At 44.2% G+C, this 16,623-nt stretch overlaps 2 protein-coding genes across 4 annotated transcripts; one reads left to right on the top strand and one right to left on the bottom strand.

Moving 5' to 3' along the window:
* The first annotated feature begins 261 nt into the window (after positions 1 to 261).
* On the top strand, positions 262 to 8,981 carry LOC114766943 (alanine--tRNA ligase, cytoplasmic-like). 2 transcript variants are annotated; one of them, XM_028958322.1, is made up of 22 exons: positions 271 to 339; positions 781 to 848; positions 1,232 to 1,399; positions 1,483 to 1,671; positions 1,807 to 1,952; positions 2,170 to 2,361; positions 2,437 to 2,581; positions 2,659 to 2,804; positions 2,938 to 3,046; positions 3,177 to 3,327; positions 3,608 to 3,732; positions 4,603 to 4,747; positions 4,822 to 5,000; positions 5,102 to 5,215; positions 5,289 to 5,495; positions 5,602 to 5,786; positions 6,186 to 6,294; positions 7,068 to 7,181; positions 7,282 to 7,401; positions 7,808 to 7,894; positions 7,995 to 8,108; positions 8,256 to 8,981. In XM_028958322.1, exons 2-22 carry the CDS (start codon positions 798 to 800, stop codon positions 8,433 to 8,435), a joined length of 2,976 nt encoding a protein of 991 aa, XP_028814155.1. In that variant the 5' UTR covers positions 271 to 339; positions 781 to 797; the 3' UTR covers positions 8,436 to 8,981. The 2 variants fall into 2 exon arrangements, with proteins under 2 accessions (XP_028814156.1, XP_028814155.1); XM_028958323.1 differs by lacking the exon at positions 781 to 848 and having other exon boundaries at positions 262 to 339.
* A 338-nt stretch (positions 8,982 to 9,319) lies between these two features.
* Positions 9,320 to 16,474, bottom strand: st3gal2 (ST3 beta-galactoside alpha-2,3-sialyltransferase 2). Of its 2 annotated transcripts, none has more exons than XM_028958439.1 (6): positions 16,056 to 16,474; positions 15,151 to 15,344; positions 13,553 to 13,732; positions 13,167 to 13,212; positions 12,000 to 12,119; positions 9,320 to 11,831 (listed from the first exon to the last, which is right to left on the bottom strand). In XM_028958439.1, exons 1-6 carry the CDS (start codon positions 16,395 to 16,397, stop codon positions 11,658 to 11,660), a joined length of 1,056 nt encoding a protein of 351 aa, XP_028814272.1. In that variant the 5' UTR covers positions 16,398 to 16,474; the 3' UTR covers positions 9,320 to 11,657. The 2 variants fall into 2 exon arrangements, with proteins under 2 accessions (XP_028814272.1, XP_028814271.1); XM_028958438.1 differs by having other exon boundaries at positions 11,655 to 11,831; positions 12,041 to 12,119; positions 16,056 to 16,459.
* Positions 16,475 to 16,623: the final 149 nt, after the last annotated feature.

The following is a 16,623-nucleotide window of genomic DNA, read 5'->3' as shown; positions in this document are numbered from 1 at the left end:
TGCTTTTGCTTTATAATGTACTCTCCTGTTTGTTCTGCCTATAAAACGATTATATTGTAGACAACACATTAACTAGTTTATTGCTTTAACAGACCCCAGAAAATGTTTTGTTGCATCAGCCAACTCCATTTCGAAGCGTAAACGAAGGTGATGACGTAAGAGGTTTCATGTGAATGACTGCACTTTGAGCCAATCGGATGCGCGCTTTGTGCTGGCGCCGCTGTTGATGGACCAATAGTAGCGGGGTATGGTTAGGCGCTTCTCGGCTCTCATTCACCGCACCGGCGTGGGGAAGTAGCGTGTCTGCTGGAGAGAGCGGCGTCGGAGAGAATTGTTAATGTAAGTTTTTAACCATGACTCGTTAAACATTTTTAGTTATTTACACAAACCCCGTTCGAAACGTGAAGATGACGTTCGCACGAATCCTATAATTCCTATAGATTGCGTGAATGGCTAGCTGCGCAGCTAGCATAATGAATGACAGGTGTGCCGCTACATTATATTTTTTGCGAGTTTAATTTTTTAAAAACTGCTCCCGCAATGGCCTTGTCGTCACTGTACTGAAAGTGTTGATTACATCGTGTAGCTCTATGCGACACCGGATAATAATCAGCATGCATCTAGCCTAGCATTGCAATTAGACAGCTTATAATGGTGACTAGCTCTTTTATTTATATTGTGTATTATATTCTAAGTTTTCAGTAACCAGTGGTCCACTGTTCAGTCTGTGGGATTTGATTTGAGGTGTATCGGTCAGTTCAATGGTCTTCGTCTCTTTAGGAGTGTAGTTGTCACCCATGGGTCTCCACCTTACTGTTTTCTGTGCCAAAGCTTTCAGCTGCTGTCAGGTGATCCTCCCACTGTCTTCCGGCCTGGGGTGTGTTGGCTGGTTGCATCACCAGTTTTATAAGTGCTGCATACCTTAATCCCTGCCCTGATTGCGGTCTGACCATCTTGCATTGTGACTGCATTTAGATTTTTTGCAGAAAGTTACTAATCTGTGTGATCTTGCTTGAAATACCCCATGAAGTTACTTGCTTTTTGTGTGTGGTTTGTACCTATTTGAATCCAGGTTTCAAATTGAAATGCATAAAGTATCAGTTTTCTCACCAAATTCTTCTCATGAAAACAGGAAAATTAACAGCCAAGCATCTTTTTGTGTCTTGGTAACATGCAATAATCTTAAAACAAGTCCAGGTTCAAGTTCAGTGTTTGGTGTGCTCACTTCTAGTCTGGTGATAAAAACGCTGTCAGAATGGACTCCTCCCTGACTGCTGCTCAGATCCGTGAGAAGTTCATCGACTTCTTCCGTCGCAATGAACACCAGTACGTCCACTCATCCTCCACAATACCGCTGGACGACCCTACTCTACTTTTTGCCAATGCCGGAATGAACCAGGTTGGTTGACACATTTGGATTTTGTGCCAGTTCAGACCAAGTTGCAGAAGTAATGTCTCTTCTCCCCCCCTTTGTGCCTTTAGTTTAAACCCATTTTCTTGAACACCATTGATCCATCCCACCCTATGGCCAAACTACGGCGTGCAGCAAACACACAGAAGTGTATTCGAGCTGGTGGCAAGCACAACGACCTGGACGATGTTGGAAAGGATGTGTACCATCACACCTTCTTTGAGATGCTGGGCTCATGGTCCTTTGGTGATTACTTTAAGGTAAGCCTGGGTAAAGGTTTGGTGAAGAATGGTGATGACATAATAATTACTGTGGATTTAATTTAGTATTTTTGTGTGCATCAGTTAAGAGTCTGTGATTGGGCAAGAGTGTGTTCTTTATTTCGCATTCCTCAGCAACTAGCTTGTAAGATGGCTCTGGAGTTGCTGACTCAGGAGTTAGGAATCCCCATCGATCGCCTCTATGTCACCTACTTTGGGGGTGACGATGATGCAGGATTGGAGCCGGACCTAGAGTGCAAACAAATTTGGCTGGATCTGGGGTGAGTCAGCTGTGCTGAGGTGGTTACCTATCTTGAGACTATGTAGTCTACAGGTTGTAATTGCGATGCTGAGTGCTGCTTCCTTGATTGCTATAGGAAAGCAATGCATATAATTGTTTTGTTGTTTGTTCCTTTGTGAACAGAATTGTCTGCCTTTTCTTTCATCATGACCTGTCTTTTCAAATGGTCTCATGTGTCTCTCTCTTTACTTTGGTAGAGTGGATGACAGCCGAATCCTGCCTGGCAACATGAAAGATAATTTTTGGGAGATGGGGGATACGGGCCCCTGTGGACCTTGCAGTGAGATTCACTATGACCGCATTGGGGGCAGAGATGCTGCCCATTTGGTCAACATGGATGACCCCAATGTTCTGGAAATCTGGAACCTGGTGTTTATCCAGTTCAACAGGTGCAGACAGACCTAGGTGCATGTTTTTTTCTTCTCTTCCCCCAGCTCATCTCATTTGTGATCTGTTCACCTCAGGGAGTCAGAGACTGAGCTGAAGCCTCTCCCTAAGAAGAGCATTGACACAGGAATGGGTTTGGAACGCCTGGTCTCTGTACTGCAGAATAAAATGTCCAACTATGACACTGATCTCTTCATCCCGTACTTTGATGCCATCCAGAAGGTAAGTTGAATGTTTTCAGTAGAGCATGAGAATTTCTTCTGTTGCTGAATTAATGCAAAAAAAATTTTGCCCCCCAGGGTACTGGTGCAAGATCGTACACAGGCAAGGTCGGTGCTGAGGACGCAGATGGCATTGATATGGCTTACCGTGTGTTAGCTGACCACGCCCGCACAATAACCATTGCCCTGTCTGATGGTGGCAGACCTGACAACACTGGCAGAGGGTGAGATTCTCTTTTTCTTGCTTCATTATTTAATGTCATGGCATTATGGTATTTATTGAAATAATATCCTTATAGCAAACTGTATGAACCTATGTTGGCACCTACTATGAATGAACTTCTTGTGTCTGTGCAGTTATGTGTTGAGGAGGATTCTCCGTCGTGCTGTACGGTACTCTCACGAGAAGCTTGGAGCAAAGCAGGGCTTCTTTGCCACCTTGGTGGATGTGGTGGTAGAATCACTGGTAAGAAAATCGTTGTCTTCACTGGTTTAGATGTTCCCTACAAATGTTTAGTATGTTCTTTATAAACAGCACCACACCTTCCCTATCACCTTTTAAATGATTTCTAATTCATTTCTATTTTTGCATCCAGGGTGATGCCTTCCCAGAGCTAAGGAAAGATCCTGATATGGTAAAGGACATCATTAATGAGGAGGAGGCTCAGTTCCTCAAGACCCTGAGCAGGGGCCGTCGCATCCTGGACCGCAAAATCCAGAGTTTGGGAGACAGCCAAACTATTCCAGGTAACTAAACCTACAGAGTTGCATGAACAGTCCTAATCATTTAGGAAATAGTATTGAATTAGCCAAAAGACTACAATCTTTTCTCAACACTAATTAAAACACATGTTCCGAAACATCCAGACTGGGAATTGTGTTTGTCATTGTCTTGAGATGTAATTTGAGAAAATATTTATTTCATACCAGTTGTAGCTGTTTATGTGGACTTCATTTTGTTACAGCTTCATTTCAGTCTACAGCTGCCAGTGAAGCTGAACATATTTGGTTTATTTAATTTGTGTAGGTGACACTGCGTGGCTGCTGTATGACACATATGGCTTCCCACTGGATCTTACTGCCCTTATTGCTGAGGAGAGAGGCATGGGTGTGGATCTGGAGGGATTTGAGGAGGAAAAGAAAGTTGCTCAGGTATCTTCATGTTTTGTTTCAAGTAGGGCCTCCATGCTCTGGACACTACGCTGACACACACACAGCAAACATTCTTGCCACAGCTCGCATTGATGTGCCATCCACATGGCAGTGGTGGCCTAGCGGTTAAGGAAGCGGCCCTGAAATCAGAAGATTGCCGGTTCGAATCCCGATCTGCCAAGGTGCCACTAAGGTGCCAGTGAGCAAAGCAATGTCCCCACACACTGCTCCCCGGGCACCTGTCATGGCTGCCCACTGCTCACCAAGGGTGATGGGTTAAATGCAGAGGGCTGTGCTGTTGTGTATCACATGTGACAATCACTTCCCTTTATCTTTATCTTATCCTGGATGAGCTGCACTACCTGAGCCAATTGTGTGGGTTGTAGACTCCGTCTCCTGCTACCACTAGAGTTAAAGCAATGCCAGCATTCAAAAGTGACCAAAACATCAGCCAGAAAGGATAAGAACTGAGAAGTGGTCTGTGGTCACCACCTGCAGGACTACGCCTTTATTGGGGACGTCTTGCTAGTTGCCTATAATTTCCTTCTGTTGTCTATTCCATTTGTGCAACAGCATGTGAAATTTATTGTCAGTGTTGCTTCCTAATTGCACAGTTAGATTTCACAGAAGTGTGATTTGTGTTGGAGTATTCCCTTCATTTTATTTTGAGCAGTGTATTTTCCAATCTAAGCCTAGGCTTAAACCATGAACCAAAGCTGAACCTATAAGACAAGCCCTTCTCACTTCTTATTCTTTTAGACATAATCAGTTTAATATTACTCCGCCTGTGCCTATACTATGCCTGACATAAAAGAACTCCAGTTCTTTTCACATTTCACGTAGTGACACTAATTTCTCTGTCCTTTGCAGTTGAAGTCCCAGGGTAAGGGTGCTGGAGACGAAGACCATATCATGCTGGACATCTATGCCATCGAGGAGCTGCGCAACAAGGGCACCCCACCCACTGATGACAGCCCCAAGTACTGCTACACCTCGAATGACGGTGGAAACTATGGTAGGAGCTGTTAGAAGAGCGCAGCAGCTGATTTAGTTTGTGTGCATGTGTGTTAATGCTGGCTTCTCTTTCAGCCTTCGAGCAGAGCGTAGGCACCGTCCTGGCCCTGAGGAGGGAGCGTGCATTTGTGGATGAAGTGACCACAGGACAAGAGTGTGGCGTGGTCCTCGACCAAACCAGTTTTTATGCTGAGCAGGGAGGGCAGAGCTTTGATGAGGGCTACATGCTGCAAGAGAACGACTCTGCTGAGGATGTAAGGCAGTGGGAGAGGTCGAGGATGATTTAATAACTTCAACAGATGTCTCAATGTTTGAGTTTCTGATGTATGTGTGCCTGTCTCGCTGCTGATCTTAGAGAATGGAGTTCACAGTCAAGAACACACAGGTGCGCGGGGGTTACGTTCTTCACATCGGAACAGTTTATGGGACCCTGAAGGTCGGGGACCGGCTAACTCTTCACATTGATGAGGTAAAATACTTAGAGTTAATGTGTTCGATGTAAATCTGGTGCCTTATTATGACACCCAAGTGTGCTGTTTCAGGCTCGGCGCAGGCCCATCATGAGCAACCACACTGCCACGCACATCCTGAACTTTGCTCTGCGGGGGGTGCTGGGTGAGGCGGATCAGCGGGGCTCATTGGTGGCCTCAGACCGGCTGCGCTTTGACTTTACTGCCAAGGGTGCCATGACCACTGCAGAGGTGAAACGCACAGAGCAAATCGCCAGTGAGTTGATCTGCGATGCCAAGGTAAATACCCCCAAAAGTGTAATATTTCAACATGCGTAACAAGCAGCGCATCGTTTAATTTTTCCAGACAATGACTACGTAGTAACATTTTCTCTCTGTAATGCAGCCAGTCTATGCTATGGAAGCCCCACTGGCAGAAGCAAAGGCCATCCAGGGTTTGCGTGCCGTGTTTGATGAGACGTACCCTGACCCAGTCCGAGTGGTGTCCATTGGCATCCCTGTAACAGACTTGCTGGCTGACCCCAACGGGGCTGCCGGGTCACTCACCTCCATTGAGTTCTGTGGTGGGACGTGAGTAATGCATGGATAAAATAAAAAAGATTCATATAAGTGTGCTACTGTACACAAATTCATAATTAATTTATTGTTTAGCATTTAAGTTGTAAAATTACTTAGTGTAATTTGTTATGTGTTCTGTTGTGACAAATTTTGACTCATGTGATTTGAAAGTCTTTTAGTGTTCATTTTATTCAAATGTACTCTACTTGAATTCAGATTATAGGCCAGAGAGTGTTCATTTCTGGCCGTTGCGTCATGGCAGGCTCAGAGGGCTCATATGTATTAATTTTAATATTATCACAAACTATGTATATTTAAATTTCCATTTTAAGGCTATCCTGGCATTTAAGGTTAATAATATAAGACTCCCTGAATTTTTCTCAAACTTTCCTGTGTGATCTCTCACACCAGCCATCTGCAGAACTCAAGCCATGCTGCTCCCTTTGTCATTGTGTCAGAGGAGGCCATTGCTAAGGGAATCCGGCGCATCGTTGCCGTGACAGGAGCAGAGGCCCAGAAGGTGAGAGGGAAGCATAAGGACGCTTCACCATCTGTCAGTGCGTCTGCAGAGACCCGAGTGCTGCAGCGCACTGCAGCAGAAAGAATGATGATTAATAAGAGGGGTGTGTGTATCGCCCTTTAGGCTGTCATACATGTTTAAATTTGTACTTTCCAGTGCAATAGAGTGCAAAAGTGATACATTTAATGCAACAGCAATATGATTCTGAATTTGGTTCTGTAATGCTTTGACTTAGTTCAATGTAAAATATAGTCCTTACTACTGTGACTGGATGAGATGAAGCATTCCCAGCATTAATATCAGTAAGCATTTTTTGGTTTGTTTTCCATCTTATTTAAATTCCATTCTGCTGCTAACATTGTCCTGCCCCGAGCAGCCCTATCATAATTAAGAAATGCTCTACTGTACTATCCAAAGTCAGCTAGATTTTATTAACTAAACTAATAAATCCATTTATAAATGCTTAAGGGAACATATTTCATATATGGAGAATCCAGTAAGTAATCAGAGAAGCTTCCTTGGTCTGCACCTTCAGAATCTCTCAGTGCAACTCTAGGTTTATTTTAAGGAAGATTAATTGCTACATATGCACAGCACACGTACAAATAGCACATCAGCCAAATAACGTTTAGGGAGAGCATTTTTACCCTTAAGAAATTTTAATGTTTTAAAACAGATCCTTTAATTAAGTTGTATTAATAATTAATTTCACTTTCTATGAGCCATTAGGAGTATTTTTAGTGACTAATGTGAGAGAGTATTTTGTGTAACAGGCCCAGAGGAAAGCAGATGCCCTTCGGCAAAGTCTGTCCTCTCTTGGAGAGACAGTGAAAGCCCAGACTGTTCCCAACAAGGACGTGCAAAAGGAAATCGCTGACTTGACAGAGGTCAGTAGTCTTTAATGCATGTAAAGCAATGACAGTAAAACTTTCTTGTTACTTGTTTTCTTTTGTCTGATCTTAATGTTCCTCTGACTGGCTGCTTCAGACTCTGGGCACCGCAGTGATCTCTCAGTGGCAGAAGGATGAGATGAGGGAGTCTCTAAAGGGCCTGAAGAAGACTATGGATGACCTGGACAGAGCCAGCAAGGCTGATGTGCAAAAGAGGGTTCGTTGATTGTGAATAGCGAAAGTGATTGTGATATACAGCACAGCACACAGTGCACAAAATAAAATGTCCTATGAATTTAACACTCAACCTTGGCAAACTGTGCAGTCATGAAAGGCGCCCAGGGGGCATGTGTGTGGGGATGGTACCTTGCTTAAGGGGACCAGGGTTTGAGATTTTGACCCATAATTTTGACCCTTTGGTTACAAAGCCACTGCCTTTCCCGCCTGGCCACAACTGCCCCGTGTCTCATTATTAGCCATTCTTGGGAATTATGACATGGTTTAAATAAACTGTTAGAAGATTTCCTTCAACTTTCTTTTCATACCCGTTTCACTTTTTGAGGTAGGAAATGTTTCAGACGATGTCTTATGTGTTCATTACACTGTACTCTCATGTTCTCCAGGTGCTTGAGAAGACAAAAGAGCTGATTGAAAGCCACCCTAACCAGCCCCTAATCATCATGGAGATGGAAAGTGGAGCTTCAGCAAAGGTGGTCAAAATAATATTCTCCAATATTTCAATATTTTTAAAATGTTGACCTAGAGAAGTGTCCTTGACCTGTCACCATTCTCTTTACATCCTTTCCTCAGGCTCTCAATGAGTCTCTGAAGCTGTTAAAGACCAGCTCTCCACAGAGTGCTGCCATGCTCTTCACAGTGGACCACGAAGCTGGCAAGATCATTTGCTTATGCCAAGTGCCCCAGGTTTGTGTCAGTGATATCTTTGATGCATTTTTATGTTCCCTGTATGTTTCACATATCTTGTACATGTACAAGTCATTAAAACCAAATTGTATTGAAATAAATAAGTATAAATGTTTAGAGAAAAAGCTAATACTCAACAACTTTCAGGATGTTGCCAATCAAGGTCTGAAGGCCAGCGAGTGGGTCCAGGAAGTCTGTCCACTGATGGATGGGAAGGGCGGTGGGAAGGACATGTCTGCTCAGGCCACGGGCAAGAACGTTCACTGCATACAGGAGGCTCTGCTGCTGGCCACTGAGTTCGCCCGTCTCAAACTGGGTGAAAACTAAAGAAAGGAGTGATGAAAGGATTGGGTTTCACTCACTCAGTCACCAAACCAGATGTTACACTGGAGTGTTCCAATCTGTAAATTTGTCTCTTGAATTGGACATTCCAGATGGCATTTTGTACATGCCTCGGTTATGATGGTTTAGCACCCCCCATATCTCCTTGGAGAGCTTAGTGGATGTATGTGCATGTATGAATAACTTTGTTTTAAAATGAATCCTTCATCCATTCAGTTCTGTCCTATGAACACTTCAATTGCTTCCATAATTCATCCTTCAATATATTTGATGACAGCAGTATCTTTATATTATGGTTGCCACCAGAACTGAATGGAAATCTGTAGACTGCTACTAGTCAGTGGTTTGCTTGGTTGTGTTAGGTGTACCTCTCTGTGTTTGTCACACTCAACCTTGGAGGTTTTGATGGTAACGGTAAAGCCTGACACTGTAACAGTCATCGTCATTCATGTTCAACAAGCCATCTCTCATGTGTACTGTGATAACTGCTCATTTAGAATAAAAAGGAATAAAATGCAAATAAATACAAAATGCATCAATTATTTTTGTTGTGTGGGGTAGGGAACTTTTCACTGACGTAAACAATTGATTACATTTTTACAGAAAATCATGTCACCTAGGGTTCTTAAAAAGAACTAGGTGTTAAATATGAATTTCATTAGCTTTACACTGCTGATCTATGTTAAAAACCCACTTATCCTACTTTGGATCTTTTTTTTTTTGTTTCAATTTACGCAGTTCAATACCAGCTCAGTTCTATAGAAGACTCCTCTTCAGCTTCTGAACATTTTGTTGTATGGATGGTCAACCTTAAGACTTATCAACTGTTGAATTCATACACTCCATGCCTGACACAGAGAGAACAATAATTATTGTTTTTTTATTTTTTATTTTATTTGTACAGGAGTATAAGATAAAAAGTCCGTAGTTACACACAGGGACTGAGGCTGTAAAAGGAGAAATGGGCACTGACCCAATGATGGCCACTTAGTAACACTAATGAAGATTATCGTTAATAGTAGTAATAATACCATAGCGAGGATATACGTGTACAGTCTGTTGTCGGTGGATACGTTGTCAGGACGAGACCCTGCTAATAGAGGTGGAACCGTGCCCAGGCTCGTGAACCCTGGAAGGGATGGTTCTATAATGGCCCCCTCCTCACTGAAGGAGACCCCAAAACAATACAAATCTGACAACAGATAGATGGTTGAGAAGTTCGTGTGAAAAGATGTTAAGTTTTAACAGGCTTGTTAAATAAGTGCACCACCCTGTAAGTAATTATATTAGCTTGGCTAGGAATTCTGGGATAGCAAATTAGCTAAAACAAAGTTAAGACACAAGTCACTGTGACACGGCCAATTCTGTCATGTAAAAACAGAAGGTTGAATTTGGATTTTTTTGGTTGTTTTTGTTCAGATATGCTTCTGAGTGGTTATGCGACACTTTTTTTTTTTTAAACGCAGCTCTAGAGTAAAAAAAATAACGAAGGCCATATTTTAGTGGCGATACGACTGGCACACATAAGACCTTAGCACAGGAAGCGTGTTTGCTAACGTTACATAATGACTCTTCCCTGGAACATTTCTCCGAAATAGATACACACTGACGAGTGCGAGCTATGTACTAGCCAGTGTAATGTGTTTTCACCTATGCAAGAAACCCCAGGAGATGTGACGCTAACCAACACGTCTTACTTGCACCAGTGTCCGCGCTGTTAAAATAAAGCCCTGAGTGTTCAGTTCAACAGCCTTGAGGACGTGGTGGTTTGGAATGGCTCAGTGGACAAGGCGCTGCTTTCCATTAACCCAACATAAGAGGGCGAGAAAGCCATAAAGCCCTAAACAGACCTATGTAAGGATTAAGTAGATGTTCACCAGTTGACCCTGCAGTAGATTCCGTCATCTGTCGTTGTTTTATGCCGTTTGGTGGCCTGGTACTCTTGAGAAGTGAAGGTTAAAGATGGAGGGTGTGTCCTGAGCTAGGACAAGGCACGCAAGCGTCTCTCTGTGTGTGTGTTCAGATAGCTTGAAATAACTGATATGTTTCACTTTTATGATATGAAAAAGGTATATAACACACCTGAATATCAAAGCGTATAGTGAAAAGGGGAAAGAAAAGCATCTCTCTTGTTAAAACACATTCTTGTTCACTGTGTTGCAGGATAGGACCACTTGGACAATGTCTACACCTCTGCATGTCTGAACCATCTGGGTTCAAATGCATGCAACTTCCAAGTTAGTTTAGTTAGTGACACCGTGCTCAGAAAAGGCAAAATCCTCGATATGAGACCAACTCAGCTTGTCATTTAAACAGACTAAGCCCAAAGCGTGATGTGCAAACAAGGAAAATGGCAATAGTAATAAACATATATCACTGCTGATAACAGACTGGACACTAATGTGAGCCGAGAGCCTCTACTTAGTGGAGCACATCAAATACCGCGTCACATTACTGTTAAAATACTTACAGTATTTGGTTAAACATCATTTCGGTGTTCACTAGAAAGCAACATTCCTCTTTAATGCAATAGGTACACTGTCATAATAAGTATTTTTCTTATTAGATAACTTGTCGTCTGCAGCAGCCGGCTTCAGTAGTGTCTGGTTGTAGGCAGCAGGTGGCAGCACATGTACTTTTGTTCATGTCTGGCTCTGACTTGTGAAGCCGAGCAGTTGAGTTGTTGGCTCTTCTTCAGCAGACAATTGGTTTCTATGACGACAGACACATTACTGTACTACTAATACTGTGTGCGAGCACATTTACATGTGTGCTCTGAGTCTGGGTTCCAATTCCTCTCTGTGCATCCAGCGACCGGTGAGCGCACACAGTGACGCAGGGTCGCGTTGTCGGAACAACAGTCTGGCTAACAAAAAAGTTGAGTAACTCATAAAAAAAAAAAAAAAGCCTTAGCGGCTTGTAAACGTGCATTTGTCCACAGGATGCCTGTGAGTGGTGTTAGGAGCAGGACGTCTCCTCCTCCACCCACCTGACTAACGTGGAGCCATCAGTCACTCTCTCATGTCTTCGCCTGTGTTGAGGTAGGCTTGCAGGAGGCAGTGCAGTCACTTACAAACCAACCAGACAAATGACCCCAAATCCTCTTTGTTCAGAGCAGGGTCACTTTTTTTAACCTTTTCATTCGTGTCTCATGGTTTGTTTGTTTTTTCAATTCCATCCACCTCCAGAAAGCAAAGTATTTGGACCTCACTTCCCTGGAAAAACAGTAATCTTGCCGGCTTTGGCAAGCAAGTTGATGATCTGTGCCTCATAGTCGGCGTCATGAACCCCTGTTTTGCGGAACTCGCCAGAATAGCGGTTCTGCTCCCAGTAGTGGTGCCAGTTCCCTCGGCTATCTGCGCCAAAGCCGAATACATTCACCTGCAAGGGCAAAGAGAACGGATCACACCCTGCTGCTCCGACTGACAGAGATGAATGCACTCACAAGAACATCGATACACCAGTCAAGGCCCGTCTGTTCATTGAGGTAAATTTACAGACCAATGCCACTGTTTGCTAATGAACCAATGACAGCTTGAAGGTACTTACCTCATCACAGACATGCAGTGAAAAAAACAGGGCCAACATGCCTGTGGAGGGGTATCGTCCGTGATGCCGGGTCCAGTGGTCGTGGATGTATTTGAAGAATGCAGGGTTGAAGATCTGTACCTGGTAATGGAAAAATTATATGACATCTGTTACACAAACATTAGGCGACCATGGGAGAAAGCTATCACTGAGCAGTATTGTACAGTTGCATGTAACTGTTGAATTATTGTTGAGTAGTGTAAACTCAAATAACAATGATACATTTCATTTTTTTTATTTTAATTTTCATTGTGCACATCAGGGTAGTTCAACCTAAAAACTCCAAGAACACAGTAGCTGCAGCAGAGCAGCTATATGAATTTATAATTTATATATTTTTGTACTGGTTGCAGTGGTAGTTTTGGTTTTGTTCCAATAAAGCAATGAAGGTGATGTAATGAGAAATATTATTTAATCACTTTTGAAAGTAAATACAAGGCGATTTGATATTGACAAGGTAAGCTGTTACAGTCACTATGTGTTACTTTTGACTTTTGAACAGCCCGGCATACAATACAGGTTCAAAATAAAAGACTCAGACTCAAAACCCCATTGCTATTGTGGATGAAAGCATCTGGGGGTCACAGAATTACGTTTAAAAACCACAAATGAAGCAACGATTTCAGCAGCTTCTCCTGATGCATTTTAACTGGTAAATCAATGGAAAAGATTAGGCAAGCCATCCACCCACCGCTCTAATAAAGCAAAAAGTTTTTTTCCAGTGTGCTTTGGTAAGTTCCAGCCTGTGTGTATTTCGACAACTACTGTTGGCTTATACACCTGCTGACTGTAGTTTCTCTAGCTGCAAATCACTTTCCTGGAATATTTAATTTAGAAAATTGGCAGATACAGAGTTGCTTCCAGGCAGGTACCCAAAAAAAAAAAGAAGGAAAGCAGCAAAAGAGAAAGTTCACACTATTAATACATTAAAACAGAGCCAGCTGGCACAGTTAAGGTGCCATATATATCTTGAAACATCATGTGTAAAATGTGAATATGGCCCCGTTAAATCTCAAAAGTTCCCAAACAAAATAAAGAGAAGCTCATTAGCAAATGTGTAATGATTTATTATCGCTTGTGATTATATCATGAAAATATGACCGTTCAGAGAAGAAGGAAAAGAAGTACCTTGTCTTTGTCCACACGCAGATACTGTTTCACTGGAGCGTAAGTACTGTGGGAAAGTATGACAGACAGAAAGAGAACTTTTGTTTTTTTAAATGTAGTATTATTGGAAAGAGTCAGAAGGTAATAATTGGCCAGAGTTTTCTCCCCTGAATGTGTTAAACTCGCTGGTCTGGAATAATTTGGGAGGGGAGAGAAGACACCAGGGGAGGTGTGAGAACTGCAGATTACCTTGAACTCGTGAACAGAATATCTAAGCGTGAAAAGTGCACAGGCCTATTAAAACAGAGGGAGGAGGGCACAATGTGTGTTGCGCTTACTGATGTAAAACCCTTAATTTCATTATGAGAATTTGTGGTTAAAATGTAAAAAAGCACTGTTGTTCTCACAAACGGATCTGGCCGGTTGAAAGAGCACTGGTGATCCAGACGAGGTCCAGCGTCTTGAAGGGCACCAGAACGAAGCTGACGTTGGGAGCCAGGTTCTTGGCGCTCTCGGGGTACATGAAGTGGTGGGTTGTGTGGCTTCCTACATCCACTTCATAGCCCACAGTGGGAGCCAGGTTCATCCTGACAGACAAGAGACGGTGGGAGTCAAAGCAAGGCAGGCAAATCGCAGGCACAAGCTGAGAGGCCGACAACAAGGGAGAGAAAATGCCCAGGGAGAGACGGGCCGCTGGCCCAGCCCACACAGGTCTCGGCGGAGAGGGAGCGGCTGCTCTTGTGGCTCTGATGTGCCGGTACGGTTATTTATTCGCCCACTCGCGTTCTATTCTCATTAAAAACAAGAACCCATCCAATGTTCCCTCCTGCTCCCTCATTTCTTCTCTCTCACTCCCCCTCGGGTTTTTATTTCTTCAGCCATTTCTCCAGCCGAGTAGGCGTGCAGGAAGGGTTTGTTAGCATATATTACGCGCTGGTCATGTTTTGGCAGGGTTTTATCGAGCATTTTGAGAGGTTTCCTGTGTTTGTTTGTTTGTTTGTTTGTTTATGCCTTCACTGCGGAGGATTCATGCAGCGGGATTTAACTGAGCTCAGGTTTTAGTGCATTACTGCTATAATCTATATGTTGCCTCTCTTGATCTTCTTAAGACACAAAGCCCCTCGTGGAGCAATTTTGAGAGGCGGCATTTCATCACCAGGCCTCGTGTGTCCTGTGCCAGGATGCTGACACTTGATGATCCACCACGGAGATTTAAAACACCAAACGCAGATTACAGCTCCACGTGTTCACTTCCAATCACAAAAATGCCAACAGTAGAAATCCTGCACTGTCACACAAGGAAATTAATCCTTCCTAAATGCCACATGATTATAGGCAGACAGACAGACAGATAGACAGACAGAAGTTTGGCCCCACACTACTGCGCTTTTTAACATTCAAAATCATTAAAACTTACTGGTGACTGGTAGTTGAATGTAACAACACACACAGTACGTGCATTTAAATTGATGTGAACACGTAAAGAACATTTAAATAACAGCAGCAGACTCACTACAGATTCACTACAAGTAATTTATGTAAATGACGTGTTTAAACCTTTTCGAGCACAAGAGTTTTATTTATGCAAATAAAAACTATTAAATATAGAAAAACTGTCAGATATAAGTATTTTATTATATTTTCCTTCAGTCACTCTGTCACTGTTTCATCAATCTATGGAATCCAAAAGCTGCCAATCACATCACAGATGTGTAGATGTGCACTGATTCTGAATGGCCCCTGATATGATTGGATTGTTCAGATCAAACATGTTCAGCAATCAGTAAATGCAGAATTTCCCGCAGAAACCTACAGACTTTTTTTGTGAGTGAATTAAGTGTGCATGACAATGAGATAGTTTAGTCAACTTTTTTTTTAGTGTGTGCATTTGTGATTAATGGCAGCGTTCAAAATATATCCCTCAGCCCACCCTGCCTGCATCCATTTTCCTGCCAGACTCTCATTCCAAACCCCTCCTTTCAGTCTGTCGGAGCATCTCTCTCACCTCATGATGAAGTTGTGGCTGTCAATGACCGGCCCGTACCCCGCCCCGCGCAGGTTCCCAGAATTCCCCACCACGGCACAGCGCAGACACCGGGCAGGGTCCCAGGAGCCATAGGGCGAGCGGCCGGGGATGACCTGGAAGAGGCGCAGCAGCACCTGCTTGATGCTGTGGGGTTTAAACTGAGGCTGGAGCATCTGCAGGATGGACAAGGTGAGAGAGGCCAGGGGTACAGCATTATTAACTCAATCCCAGACACACGCTCCAAATGTGCTGCAATTCCACTCCTTTCCTTCCATCGCTCTCTCCATCACTCCGCCGCTCTCTGATGCCAGCTCTCTGCGGGGATCACTAAGTCTTGGCAGATGTGCCACTGGCACCGCAGCCAGGCGGTTATTTTGCTGTTATTCGCTTTTGCTTTTTCAAAATATATGACCAGAACAGGCTGGTATGTGTAACGTGAATAAATAGATTTTTTTTTTTAAATCTGCAGCAGACTTTCTTGCACTCTTTCTCAAATTTTTGGCCAATCCTGTTGCTCCTCTGACTCATTCATAATGCATTATTGGCTGGCTGGCCAGAGACTGCAGCGTCATGCATTAGCCAGCATACTTCCACAACAAGGACAAACAAGGCAACAACGAACCCACTTCTCTGGCCAGTGAATCTGCCACCCAGAGCTCCCAGTTTAATGTCCTTTCGTCTCTCTCGGCTTCGCCTTACATATGCACATAACTGAGCTCTGTTCCTGGCACCAAACTTTTACACTTTCCATTTTCAGACATTACTCATATCCTCTTTAAAAAAAAAAAAAACTGCCCACTCTCGTCACTCTTTTTTCACCCAGCGAAGGGACAAAGCAAGTAGCTTCTCGGGGACACTCAGGGATGAGGAGCTGGACCACTTACCACCCACCAGTAGTAAACATCAGAAGGCAGCTGGATGTTGTTGCGCGTCCACACAGGCGAGATGTCAGGGTCGAAGCTCTTATCGAACCAGTCTGAGACCCCCAGGTCGCCCACGCAGTGGACACAGGCACAGGTCTTCTGCTGACTGCTCTCCTGAGGGTCCAGTTTGCGCAAGCTGACATAGTTTGGCACCAGCTTGACCCGGCGGGACATTTCCCAGCCCTGCGAGTCCAGGTAGGGCAGGCCGACGCCTCCCCGCAGGGTGAGAGAGAAGAGCAGGGAGGTGAGGAAGAGGAGGGCCAGTGTTCCCAGGAGCACCCATACCCGCACAGAACAGCGCATGCCCCCCGTCCGGCCGGACCTGTCCCCTCCGCCGCCCCCGGCCGACCACGGCCGCAGCTCTCCGGGTCTCTGTGGCCGCGTCCAGCCGGCCCACCACGACCCCCAGGTCCCCTTGCCCTCCCGCGGCTGCTGCGAGAGAGGTGCCACGCGGCCCCCCCACTGCCATGCGCCGGCCCCTGCCACCGTCCCCACCCTGACTTCAGGTCTACTCAGCGTGCCGGCTCAC

The sequence above is a fragment of the Denticeps clupeoides genome, chromosome 17, assembly GCF_900700375.1.
Source record: "Denticeps clupeoides chromosome 17, fDenClu1.1, whole genome shotgun sequence".
NCBI lineage: Eukaryota > Metazoa > Chordata > Actinopteri > Clupeiformes > Denticipitidae > Denticeps > Denticeps clupeoides.
Note: the sequence above shows the minus strand (reverse complement) of the source record. Positions and strands in the feature narration are given on the sequence as shown.

What these genes read in the sequence shown, in the direction of transcription:
- st3gal2 (XM_028958439.1), bottom strand. Translation starts at nt 16,397, where the DNA reads ATGCGCTGTTCTGTGCGGGTATGGGTGCTCCTGGGAACACTGGCCCTC. An exon ending in ATGTTTACTACTGGTGGGTG is followed by an intron (nt 15,345 to 16,055) that starts GTAAGTGGTCCA and finishes TCCATCCTGCAG; the next exon opens with ATGCTCCAGCCTCAGTTTAA. An exon ending in TGCGTGTGGACAAAGACAAG is followed by an intron (nt 12,120 to 13,166) that starts GTACTTCTTTTC and finishes TTCCATTACCAG; the next exon opens with GTACAGATCTTCAACCCTGC.
- LOC114766943 (XM_028958322.1), top strand. Translation starts at nt 798, where the DNA reads ATGGGTCTCCACCTTACTGTTTTCTGTGCCAAAGCTTTCAGCTGCTGT. An exon ending in AAGCTTTCAGCTGCTGTCAG is followed by an intron (nt 849 to 1,231) that starts GTGATCCTCCCA and finishes GCTCACTTCTAG; the next exon opens with TCTGGTGATAAAAACGCTGT. An exon ending in AAAGTGGAGCTTCAGCAAAG is followed by an intron (nt 7,895 to 7,994) that starts GTGGTCAAAATA and finishes TCCTTTCCTCAG; the next exon opens with GCTCTCAATGAGTCTCTGAA.